Genomic DNA, 13,349 nt, shown 5'->3' on the forward strand with positions numbered 1-13,349 from the left:
CAATTAAATTATTATTGACTATAGTCACCCTGTTGTGCTATGAAATACTAGGTCTTATTCATTCTTTCTAACTCAACATTTAAATGTTTTAATGCTGCTTTTTTTTTTCCAACCAATTTGTTTTAAGATGATTTTTCTTATTTTTGTCTATTGGGTTTTTCAGAATCTCCTTGAGACAATAGCTCCAGGCTTAAAGGCAATTCTGAAAAAGGATATCTATCAGAAAAAAGGACACTATTTCATAAGGGTTGGTGACGCTGAGATCGAATACAATTCAAATTTTAGGTAATGTGCCACAGCTAAATTGAGTCAAATGTGTATGCTTTTTAAGATAAATAATATTGAATGCCTTGTATTCAGTCCTGTTAAGCTTCTACATGGAGGAAAAAGTAAGATTGTCTTTGGAATATTCTTTTTGTTTTTGTGTTGGCAGAAGTATTCATCAGTATACAGAAAAGATAACCGAATTGTATCAAGTCACTCCAAACCAACACTTTTCAAACTGTGCATGATGAAACCTGTGGGTTTTATGAGGAGTCTTCAGAAGCTATGCAGAGAGGAGCAAGCGAGAAGCCTGGCTCTGCTTCATCTGGAGAAGCTCTGTTTGTTCTGTTTGCCTAACATTTTATTTGGGCGACAAAAGTTTCTGCCTTTTTAAAACACACACACACACACACAAAATCTATATTTAATATCTAGAGCAAAAAGAGATTTTTGCCTAGGAAGATAAAAAGCATTATATCCATGTTCCCAGCAGTAAAGGGACTCCAGGAAATGGACTCGCACTAGCCAATTTCACACAGCACTGTTACATAGATTTGATTACCATAAAAATGTGACTCCCAAGAAGTAAGATGTTTGAATTGTTCATGGGCATTCTCTCCTTGTAGGCAAAGCCACAGGAAAGGCCATTTATAATAAGAGCCTTGCTGGGTAAGCAAGTAATTGGCAAAAGAAACTAGAAGACTTTAGCCATCATCAGCCTGGTGCTTTTAACTTATTCCCAGGAATTCTGACGTACTGACTCCTTGCCAAGCGGTGCTGACTCAAACCTGTTGGTCAGTGTGTCCTCTCCCTTGTGCAGGGCTGCAATCTCTCATGAAATTATTACTCCTTAGAATTCTCTCTTCTGTGGCCAGGCGTGGTGGTGCACGCCTGTAATCCCAGCACTTTGGGAAGCTGAGGCAGGTGAATCACCTGAGGTCAGGAGTTCAAGACCAGCCTGACCAACATGGTGAAACCCCTGTCTCTACTAAATACAAAAAAAAAAAAAAAAAAAATTACTCAGGTGTGGTGGCGCATGCCTGTAATCCCAGCTACTTGGGAGGCTGAGGCAGGAGAATCGCTTGAACCTGGGAGGCGAAGGTTGCACCTGGGAGCCAAGATCGCACCATTGCACTCCAGCCTGGGCAACAAGAGCAAAACTCTGTCTGAAATAATAATAATGATAATAATAATTCTCTCTTCTGTTAATAAAACAGTTTCCAAAGTACGTTCGTCAAAACATTTCCATGCTGTAATAGGTGTCACTCAAAAAAGAGATCCCAAGGCTTCTTAAAGTGGGCTAAAGGTAACAGTCCTACAGGACTTAAAACCCCTTTATTCACCAAACCCTCTCCAGAAAATAGTGTTGTATAGACTACACTTTGGAAAACACTGCATTAACCCATTCTTTTTTCTTACTGGATATAATTTGTTTGATTAAGTAACAGCGCTAAAAATGCTAATGAAGTAACAGTGCTAAAAATGCTAATTTTCCTGAGTAAATAACCCGGTCCCCATGTTAGGAATGTGTGTTGAGAAGGTGCTAGAGGGCACTGTTGTAGAGGGCAGGCTTCAGTGATGGACCTCACTCTGTCACTTTCTGGCCATGTGATATGGGCAATTTATTTAATATCATTAAGCTTCAATTTCACTCTTCATAAAGTGGAATGAAGAATTGTCTCTGCTTTATTAATCTGCCCACTCTTCAGTATGACTGCCACTAACACCATCCTGCTCCACGCCACCATCATTTCTCACATGTTACCCAGTCTCCCAGCTTCCCTCTTGCTCCTCTGCCTCTCCTCCCAGGCTATTCTCAAGATGGCTGCTACATCTTGGGTACAAGGTACACTGCTCAGGTGATGGATGCACCAAAATTTCAGACTTCACCACCATACAATTCATCCATGTAGCTTTACCCCTAAAGCTATTGAAATTTTTTTTTAAAAAAAGATAGCTGCTAGAGAAGTCTGATTTAAAAAGACCTTGTCACTCCTCCAATCCCTCCATTGGCTTCTCAACTCACTAAGGGTAAAAACCATGGTTTTCACAATGATCTAGTGGCAAGTCAAAACTTCTACTGTTTAACATTTTCTATACTCTGTCCTTATGTGTAAACTAAACATAGCATGTACACAGTCTGTGGTTGTATTTTTTTAAGACTTCAATGCAAATGTATTCACATAGTATACATTGAAAGTGTACTTTGTATACAAAACTGAAAAACACTAAAAATCTTGTGTACTTCCAGGAAAAATGCTTTATGTATTTTTAAATAAATTGTTCATTTTTTTCTTCTATATGTTCTTTGAATAACTGGTGCCTTTCTCATGTTTAGGTTATACTTATCTACAGAAATAGACAACCCCCATTTTCTTCCATCAGTTTATAACTTTGTTACTATGATCAACTTCACTGTAACATTCCAAGGTTTGCAAGATCAACTCTTGTCTACTGTGGTAACTCATGAAGTTCCTCATTTAGAAGATCAACGTTCCAAGTTACTGGAGAGTATTTCCCTTGATGCCGTAACTCTTGAAGAACTAGAGGAAAAAACATTAAATTTACTGCAGAAAGCACAAGGTAAGTCAAGATATTTAGTGATAGTAAGAGATCTTTGCAACGGATAGAATAAAAAGTTATGAGAACCAAATTTTGAATTTGAGCCAAAAATAGCAAATCTCCATTTCCACCAGCTAACTGATAAAGGTAGGTGAATCACCCCATTTCTAAACTTAAACATTGTGAATTTTGGTGTCCCTCAGTTCCACTTTTGCTTTAGCTCATTGTGTTGTAGAACATTTGCCACCGTGTAACTGGTATAAGTCGTAAGACAAATTTTACAGAGTCTAGTTAGTTCCCCCCATGTCTGTACTTCAGGTACAGACATCTGTTTTAGGTCTCAAGTTAGATTACAGAGACTGAATGATTGGGCTTTCCCCAAGTATTAATAACAAAAAGATATTTTATTTTTTATTTATTTATTTATTTATTTTTTAGACAGTCTCACTCCATCACCCAGGCTGGAGTGCAGTGGCGCAATCTCGGTTCACTGCAACCTCCGCCTCCTGGGTTCCAGTGATTCTCCTGCCTCAACTTCCTGAGTACCTGGGATTACCAGCACATGCCACCACACCCGACTTAATAACTAAAAGATATTTTAAAAGCAAATAATCCAGTGACTTTTATATATCCCATTAAAACATGCTGTTGGCCGGGCATGGTGGCTCACGCCTGTAATCCCAACACTTTGGGAGGCTGAAGCAGGCGGATCACCTGAGGTCAGGAGTTGGAGACCAGCCTGACCAACATGGAGAAACCCCGTCTCTACTAAAAATACAAAATTAGCCGGGCTTGGTGGTGCATGCCTGTAATCCCAGCTACTCAGGAGGCTGAGACAGGAGAATCGCTTGAACCCAGGAGGTGGAGGCTGTGGTGAGTCAAGATGGTGCCAATGCATTCCAGCCTGAGTTAAGAAGAACGAAACTCCGTCTAAAAAAAAAAAAAAAAAGAAAAAAAGAAAAAGAAAAAAAAAAAAAGACTGTTAATTAAAGTAGCAGTAGAAATTATTTTCCTCTCCAGCACAAAAAAATCTTTACTGCATCTAAACTTCAAGAAACATAAATTCCTGAGTCACACTGATGTAGGCCCCTAACTCAACTGTGATAAAATATAGTTTATCTAACAATGGACTGCCTTTCTGTTTTAACTTGTGACTCATTGGAACCTGAAGGTTTCTCAAACACTTTAGTCCTCAAGAGTATGTATAGAAATCATCTGTAGAATTTATTACTTTTCTTTCTTTTTGAAAAATACAAATGCCCAGTGGCTACCGCCACAGACTTACTGAATCTGAACTTCCACACATTGGGCCCTGGCTTATGTTTATTTTTGAAGCTCTCTACACAATTATTATGTCCGCTTCTGATTACATATTATTTGTCTAATCTAAAGCCCATGGTCTGAAATGCAAGTCCATTGTTACCAGATACTGTACTAAAACAAATTAAAAGCTAGGTTTTTTTTAAAGGCAAAATTTTACCAATAGTAATAATTAAGAATGTAATTTTTGAAAGAGGAGGAAACCAAGTTTGATAGGGCATGAAGCACCCATACCTTGGGAGCAATATTGACTATTTCAAACATAAAAGAACCCAGGGAATTAAAAAAAAAAAAAAAAAAAAAAAACTACTTGATGATGAAGTCTCACCGACTGAGCAATCAGAATCAGAAAGTGGAAGGAAACCTGAGTGCAGTAACCTCACAGTTCCTGCAGAGAAGCCAATCCATCCTGTTTGAAATTCAAAATGTATTTTTATTTTTTTAAATAGAGATTGAATTCTTTCATTGCTTTCATCATCTTTTCTTATAATCTTAGAATAATGTTTTAGAAACTAATATATATTATATTCAAGAAATGTTTACCTGAGATTCAGCAATTCTGTTTATTCTTTTTCTTAATTCCAGTAAAGGTAAATTTACTAGTTACTTAAAACACAGTATTTATAGTAGGATCCATTTCTCATAAACACACACACACACACATATTCTGTCTGTTTATCAATCCATTTACTTACCCTTCTATCTGCACATATGTATAGAGAGAGATACTTTGGATGATGTTACCTATGTGTTAACACTGGAACTTTTGGGGCAGTGATGCCATGGGTCCCACCCCCACCCCTCACAGCCTGGGTCCACATTTGCCCGCTTGCCCCTCCTCTCAGCCAGCGCTCACAGGTGCTACTACATGGTAGCCCGTTCTTTATCATCCAGAGCTGGAACCACATTCACCGTGCTGCCTTGGACTTCCCGGAAGCAAGACAGATCTGTCTGTCTTGTATCAGTGCAATGCCTTGTATCAGTGCAGTGATGAATTTGAGCCGTTCCCACATTGTGGTTACAAACCTTTCTCCACCGAAAGGATATGGCTCCCCGCTATTAGACATTTACCTTAATATTGACATTTCTTCCCTAACAAATTGCTGCAAGTAACAGCACCTTGCTGCGACGTGTGGCCGAAACAAGAATAACTTTGATGAGGAGTTCCAGTGTTGCCTCTGTAAGGTCTGCTAAGATGTGCAGAAAACACTGACTCGTTCAGCATGTTCTTAACCTTTAACAAAGAACTTACATTTTTATGGCATACAACTGCCTTAGTTTGGGGAAATGATTAAGACCTTAGGAGACTTTACATTTTGTTTAAAACCTCAAACAAACAAAAGCTTCAGTAGGGAGAGTAGTGGGGAGGGCATGCCTTTCCTCCTAGGATCCTCCTGAGTGTTGCTGCCTTAGCATGCCATTGTCTTAACCCAATTCCAAAAAGAGATATGTGTTAAACAGAGAATTTTTAAGACAAATAAAGTCTATAACTCAATTTTTACAACCATGTTTACAAAAAAAAGAGCTCAAATTTAATTATATCTTATATTAGAAATACAGGCAAATCCTCATTTAGAAGCATATTTTTATTATGAAATGTTAAATACACATTTATGCCTGGAGGACCTGACTTTATTACTTTCCAATGTTAATTATACCTAATAAGATGTTTCTTTATAACACATGAATAAATTGTGCTTCTAGTAATAAGGCTAACTACATAGACAAGGCTTCTGTATCTGTTTTTTTTGTTTGTTTTGTTTTTTGTTTTTTGGTTTTTGGTTTTCTTGTAAGACTGGAGCCATTGGCTGGTAACTCCTTAGGGAGCAAAACATCTAAGTATTATATAATATACATAGAAGGTGACCATCAAGATTCAGAAGCACAGCCACTCCCATTTTATGAACCACTCATATAACAAGTCATATTTTGCTATAAACTTCACCTGAATTGAACAAAAGATGGATTTCATGAGCTAAGTGAAAAGGTGTTTAAGATAACACTCATTAGGGCACTATATGCTTTTATTGTGCCTTTGCTGTTTATTCTCTACCATTTGTTCCTTGTGGTAGAGTCTGGGTATTTTTTAAAGACTGTGATCTTTGAGTAATAGTGGTTTCAGTAAAAATTGTTCTGGAAAAAAACTAAATTAAGAGACACCTTGATTATATGCATAATTTTTCCTCCTCCTTTCTAGGATTTAGTAAAACTAGGCTTTTTGTTTGTTTGTTTTTTAACTTTTAAGTTCAGGGCTACAAGTGCAGGTTTGTTACATAGGTAAACTTGTGTCATGGGGGTTTGTTGTACAGATTATTTCATCACTCAGGTATTAAGCCTAGGACCCATTAGTTATTTTTCCTGATTCTCTCCCTCCTACTACTCATCACCATCTAATAGGTTCCTGTATATGTTGTTCCCCTGTATGTGTCCATGTGTTCTCATCATTTAGCTCCCACTTACAAGTGAAAACATGGAGTGTTTAGTTTTCTGTTTCTGTGTTAGTTTGCTGAGGGTAATGGCCTCCAGTTCCATCCATGTCCCTGCCAAGGACATGATCTTGTTCTTTTTTATGGCTGCATCGTATGTACCACATTTTCTTCATCCAGTCTATCACTGATGGGCATTTAGGTTGATTACATGCCTTTGCTATTGTGAATAGTGAAAACTAGCCATTCTTATGTTTGTTTATTTATTTATTGAGACAGTGTTTCGCTCCATTGCCAGGCTGGAGTACAGTGGCACAATCTCGGCTCACTGCAACCTCCACCTCCCAGGTTCCAGCGATTCTCCTGCCTCAGCCTCCCAAGTAGCTGGGACTACAGGCACGCACCACCACACCCAGCTAATTTTTGTGTTTTTAGTAGAGAAGCAGTTTCACCATGTTGGCCAGGATGGTCTCGATCTCTTCACCTCGTGATCCGCCCTTCTCGGCTTCCCAAAGTGCTGAGATTACAGTTGTAAGCTACCCACTGCGCCTGGCCGAAAACTAGCCATTCTTATTGCCTCTTATTTTCTCTTTGGTGTGACTGCCCAACCTCTGTGGGAAATGGTGTGATAGGGTGAGTACTGTGAGAGGTGGTCCATGACTTAGGTCCAGACATTCCTGTAAAAGCTTCACCTGCATCAATAAGAATATGGTACACAGATTGTGGAATATACTAATTTCATTATTCCCAGCAATAGTCATATCAAGCTGAAATACTGTGTTTAGTTCTGGATGCCACATTTTTAAAAGGCTCGTTTCAAACTAAAATGTGTCCAAGGGCAAGAATCAAAGAGGGCTCTAAAAATCATATCATAAGAAAAAAGCAGTTGAGGAAAATGTGGATGTTTAGCCCATAAAACAGAAGAGTTTATAATGGAAACCTGAGAGCTCCCTTAAATATGTGAAGGGAATAGATTTATTATTTGTACTTTCTAGAGAAGTGCTTTTTCAAAAGGTGAGTTGCAATCTGTTAGTGGGTTGAGAAATAAATGTCATTGGCCATGATCAGTTTCATATGTTTAATAAAATAGAATACAAAATATCAGAACACATCACGTGAAATAATGGCATACTTGTTATTTTTTGAAAATTGATTTTAATATTCTGTGTGTATAGTGGGTCATACTGTAAAATGTATTCCTTATCATGGAATGGTTACTTATTATATGCCTGTAATAAAAATAGGATCCACCAATACTAAAGTAATATAAAGAAGAGATGAGGGAGTGGGAAGTGAGGTGTACATACTATTAATCAAAATCTTTTTTTTTTTTTTTTTTTTTTTTTTTTTGAGACGGAGTCTCACACTGTCGCCCAGGCTGGAGTGCAGTGGCCGGATCTCAGCTCACTATTGCAAGCTCCGCCTCCCGGGTTCACGCCATTCTCCAGCCTCAGCCTCCCGAGTAGCTGGGACTACAGGCGCCCGCCACCACGCCCGGCTAGTTTTTTGTATTTTTTTAGTAGAAACGGGGTTTCACCGTGTTAGCCAGGATGGTCTCGATCTCCTGACCTCGTGACCCGCCTGTCTCAGCCTCCCAAAGTGCTGGGATTACAGGCTTGAGCCACCGCGCCCCGCCTCAAATTCTTATTAGAAATATTACCTAACTTCATTTAAGAGCCCATGTCGGACATAAAGCCAATAAGAAGCCAACAGTAAAAACCCTTACACAAAGAGTGCAGAGTGAGGAAATAGCCATTTACTGTTACAGTAGTCTTTATTTAACTTCACTTTTTGTTTATCTTTAGGATACGCGTTAGATGATGAAGAAATTATAGATACCTTAAGAAAATCCAAAATGACATCAAATGAAATTTCAAAGCGCATTGAAGCAACAAAAAAAGCTGAAAGTGAAATCCAAGCAATACGTAAAAACTATCTCCCCATTGCAACCCGAGGTGCCCTGCTCTACTTTCTAGTAGCTGGTCTCACGCAAATCAACTACATGTACCAGTTCTCCCTAGACTGGTTTCATCAGGTTTTTGTTTTGTCAGTAGTTTCCAAAAGCAAAGAACAAGAACATAGTTTTAAAAGGGAGAAAGTGTCTCCAAAAGAAGTTCATGAGATTATAAATATTTCAAAAGAACCCAACTTGGAAAATGAGAAAAATCTCTTAGATAAGCATATTAAAAGTGCAATAGATGTGTTGACAAAAAGTATTTTTAAGGTGAGACATTCTTTAGTGTGGATTTTACTTGTTTATTTAATCTCACTGGATTAATATGTTATATTTTCCCTATAGGTGGTTTCTTCAGCTCTATTTAATGAAGATAAACTTTGCTTCTCTTTTCGGCTTTGTACTGCAATCATGCAAAATAATGCTAATGGAAATCTAATACAGGATGACATTGGATTCCTACCAGAAGAAGAATGGAACATCTTTTTATATTCTGGCATATTGATAAATATTAAAAGTGCATTATCCCAGTCTAGACTTACTAGTAAGTAAAAGTTATTATTCTGGATTCCGTAAAAGTCCATTAAAAGTGTGTTTCCTTCCACTAAGGTGCTCCAAGTCAATGCCTCTATAATTGATTAAAGTAAAAGTAGCTTGAGGTCAAGCACCTCCACTGTTACTCAATAATTTTTTAATGAATGAATGAATACATAAATGATAATTGCTATGATTATTATAATCCTAATCTACAAAGCAGAATATCTAATGGTAGTCAACAGGAGCACACCCAAACATAAACACTGATTGGATACCTTCAGGAGTTAAAACTTCCCCCACCCCTAATTACAGTTGCCCTCATTTTCTTATGAAAACTTGGTTGAAAATTTGAAACGCAAAAGTCATGTTTATCCAAAAAGGTTAGACACAATTATTTAATTATTGAATCTTTTAAATGTTTCTATGTTGTATTTTTATTATGTTTATTATCTAAGCTGTGGTCAAATACATATAACATAGAATTTATCATCTCAATTTTTAAGTGATATTAAATACATTCACGTTGTTATGCTGTAATTTGTAAATTTTAAGTCTGCAAAATGGCAGAGTAGGATGCTATAGGCTCCCTTCCTTCACAGAGATACCAAGGTAACAACAATATACAGATCAGAATACCTCTGCGAGAACTCTAGAGATCAATTGAGAAGCTACAGCATCCAGGCTATTGTAAAACCAAGAAGAGACTCCAGTGAAAGGGGTAGGAAATTTTGCATCATTTGACACATGCCTATTCATGCCCCTCCCTCTTTGTAGTATAATGTGGAACAACTGACAGGAAATACCCCATATCAGAGCTCTTCCCTCAGATAGAAACAAAAGAGTAGACAGTGCATCCAGTGTTCTGGCTTCTCTAGGGGCCTCCCAAGGGACTGGTTTTTGTCTTGCCTGACTCAGAATATTGGCAAGACTGGCACTGGAGCTTGGAAGCCACTAAAATCCAGATGCAAGCAGCACATTAGACCTACAGTTTCACAGGGAGAAATTAGGGGGAGCAAGGGATTAGAAAAGGTTAAAAAGGTCTTAGAACCTCCAACTAGGCTGGTTGGTGAGGGTTTTCCCCTGCACAAAGCCAGTACCAAAGACTGGGAAAGGTGGTTGTTTTTTCAGATGCCAACCCCGGAAAAAAAGATATTAAGGCAAACAAAGAAACAAGGGGAAATGGTCCAATCAAAGGAACAAAATGAAGCTCCAGAAACCAGTCCCACAGAAATGCAGATCTATGAGCTGCCTGACAAGGAATTTAAAATAACTGTCATAAAGTTGCTCAGTGAGCTAAAATAAATAAATAAATAACAGAGAACTAAATAAAGTCAGTTAAATGATGCATGAACAAAATGAGAATATCAGCAAAGACATAAAAACTATAAAAAAGAAGGAAACAAATTCTGAAGGTGAAAAATGCAAAATCTGAACTGAAAAATTATTACAGGGGTTCAACAGCAGACTTAATCAGACAGAACAAAGAATCAACAAACTTGAAGACAGATCATTTGAAATTATCAAGTCAGAAAAGCAAAAAAAAAAAAAGCTAAAAATTTAAAAAGCAAAAAGAGCCTAAGGGACCTATAGGATGCTATTAAGTTGACCAATATATGCATTATGGCACTCCCAGAAGAAGAAAAAAAGAGAGAAAGGGGTAGAAAAATTCTCTGAAGAAACAGTCACTAAAAACTTCCCAAATCTAAGGAAAGAAAAAAACATACAGGTTCAAAAAATTCGAAGAACTCCACTAGGATGAATCCAAAAAGAAACACAGCAGACACATTATTATCAAACTGTCTAAAGTCAAAGACAATGACAGAATCTTGAAAGCAGCAAGAGAAAAAGTTATTTGTACATACAAGGGAGCTTCTATATGATTACCAGTGATTTCTCAGGAAAACCTTTGCAAACTAGAGGGAGTGAGATATATATTCAAAGTGCTAAAAGAAAAAAACTCTCAACCAATAATACTATATGTGTCAAAACTGCCCTTCAAAAATGAAAGAAAAATTAAGATTTCTCAGATAAACAAACATTGAGGGAGTTTATTACCACTAGAAATGCTCTCCAAGAAATGCTACAGAAACTCCTTTAAGTTGAAGCAAAAGGATAATACACAGCAACATGAAACTATATGAAAAATATAAGGTTCTTCAGTAAAGGTAAATATGTGGAGAAAGATAGTAACCTGTACTATTGTAATTTTGGTAAATGTAACTTAAGTTACAAAAACATTTTTTACTCTATAATTATGTTAATGGGTATGCAATATATAAAAATGTAACTTGTGATATCAATAACATAAGGGGGGGTGCTAAAGCCCTAAATTAGTAGATTTTGGTTTTTTTGAAGGCATAGTTTCACTGTCACCCAGGCTAGAATACAGTGATGGGATCATAGCTCACTGTAGCCTCCAACTTCTGGGCTCAAGTGATCCTCTCGCCTCACCTCCCAAGTAGCTGGGACTGCAGGCACATGCCACCATACCCAGCTAATTTTTAAAAATTTTTTGTAGAGATGAGATCTCATTATGTTGCCAGGATGGGAGTAGAATTTTTGTATGAGACTGAAGTTAAGTTGTTGTCAGTTTAAAATAGAATGCTATAAAATTAAGATTAAACTATGTAATTGCAATAGTAACCACAAAGAAAATATCTATAGAATATGCACAAAACAAAATGAGAAGAGAATCAAAGTATATCACTATGAAAATCAACAAAATACCGAAAAAGGCAATAAAAGAGGACAGGAAGGAAGAAAGTTACAAGACATACAGAAAACAACAAATGGCAATAGTAATTCCTTCCCTATGAGTAATTACTTTAAATTTAAATGGATTAAACTCTTCAATAAAAAGGCACAGATTGGCCGAATTAATTTAAAAAACAGTATCTAACTATATGCTGTCTACAGGAGACTCATATCTAAAGGAACACATAGGCTGAAAATGAAAGAATGGAGAAAAATATTCCATGCAAATGGTAACCAAAGAGAGTAGGAGTGGTTATACTAATATCAGATGAAGTAGACTTGAAATCAAAACTGTTACAAAAGACAAAGACAGATGTGAGATAATGATAAAAGGGTCAATTCACCAAGAAGATATGTAGTAATAAATGCTTATGCACTAAACCTCAGAGCTCCCAAATACATGAAGCAAACTTTGACAAATTAAAGGGAGAAATAAGACAGTGACCCAATAATAGTAGGAGACTTCAGTACTCCATTTTCAGTACTGAATAAAACAATGAAACAGAAGCCGTAAGAAAATTGAACAACATAGTAGATCAACTGGATCAAACAGACACACACAGAGCTGTCTCCCCAATAACAGCAGGATGTACATTCTTATTAAGTGCACATACACATTCCCCAGGATAGACCACATGTTAGACCATAAAACAAATCTTAACAAATTCAAGAAGTCATACCAAGTGTATTTGTCAAACGCAATGAAATGATACTAGAAATCAACAGAATGAAAACTGAAAAATCCACAAAGATGTAGAAATTAACACACTCTTAAACACCCAGTAGGTCAAAGACTAAATCACAAGGGAAATTAGAAAATACTTAGGGACAAATGAAAATGCAACCTATTCAAACTTAGGGGATACATTGAAAGCAGTGCTAAGATGAAAGTTTATAACTGTAAATACCTACATTAAAAAAGAAGAAAGTGTACATAACTTTTACCTCAAGAAACTAGAAAAACAACATATTAAACCCAAAGCTAGCAAAAGGAATGAAATAATAAAGACTAAAGCAGTGATAAACAAAATAGAGAATAGAAAAAGAATAAACAAAACTAACGGTTGGTGTTTTGAAAAGATCAACAAAATTTGCAAACCTTGAGCTCAGTTAACTAAGAAAAAAAGAGAGAAGATGCAAATAATAAAAATCAGGAAAGAAAGGGACAACATTAAAGTAGATTCAGAGAAATAAAAAGATTTCTAAGAGACTACCGTGAACAATTGTATGCCAATGAATTGGATAACCTAGAAGTAATGGATAAATTCCTTGTAGTCTACTGAGACTGAATCATGAAGAAATAGAAAATCTGAACACACCAATAACAAGGAGATTGAGCAGGTAATCAAAAACCGCCAAAAAAAAAAAAGCAAATTTTAGGACCAGTTGGCTTCATTGAATTCTACCAAACATTTAAAAATTAACATAAATTTTCCTGAAGCTCTTTCAAAAATTGAAGAGACAGAAACACTTTCTAACTCATTCTGTGAGGCCAGTATTATTCTGATACCAAAGCCAGACAAACATACTAC

General features: G+C 36.8%; 1 protein-coding gene across 1 annotated transcript in view; it reads left to right on the plus strand.

Moving 5' to 3' along the window:
* Nucleotides 1-13,349, plus strand: part of DNAH14 (dynein axonemal heavy chain 14) — a 526,180-nt gene that overhangs the window by 458,606 nt on the left and 54,225 nt on the right. Inside the window, exons 68-71 of the mRNA XM_045397720.2 lie at nt 164-285; nt 2,603-2,847; nt 8,378-8,796; nt 8,872-9,070. Coding sequence (XP_045253655.2) covers nt 164-285; nt 2,603-2,847; nt 8,378-8,796; nt 8,872-9,070 — 985 coding nt within the window. The remainder of the gene's footprint in view (nt 1-163; nt 286-2,602; nt 2,848-8,377; nt 8,797-8,871; nt 9,071-13,349) is intronic.

Source organism: Macaca fascicularis, chromosome 1 (genome assembly GCF_037993035.2).
Source record: "Macaca fascicularis isolate 582-1 chromosome 1, T2T-MFA8v1.1".
Taxonomy (NCBI): domain Eukaryota; kingdom Metazoa; phylum Chordata; class Mammalia; order Primates; family Cercopithecidae; genus Macaca; species Macaca fascicularis.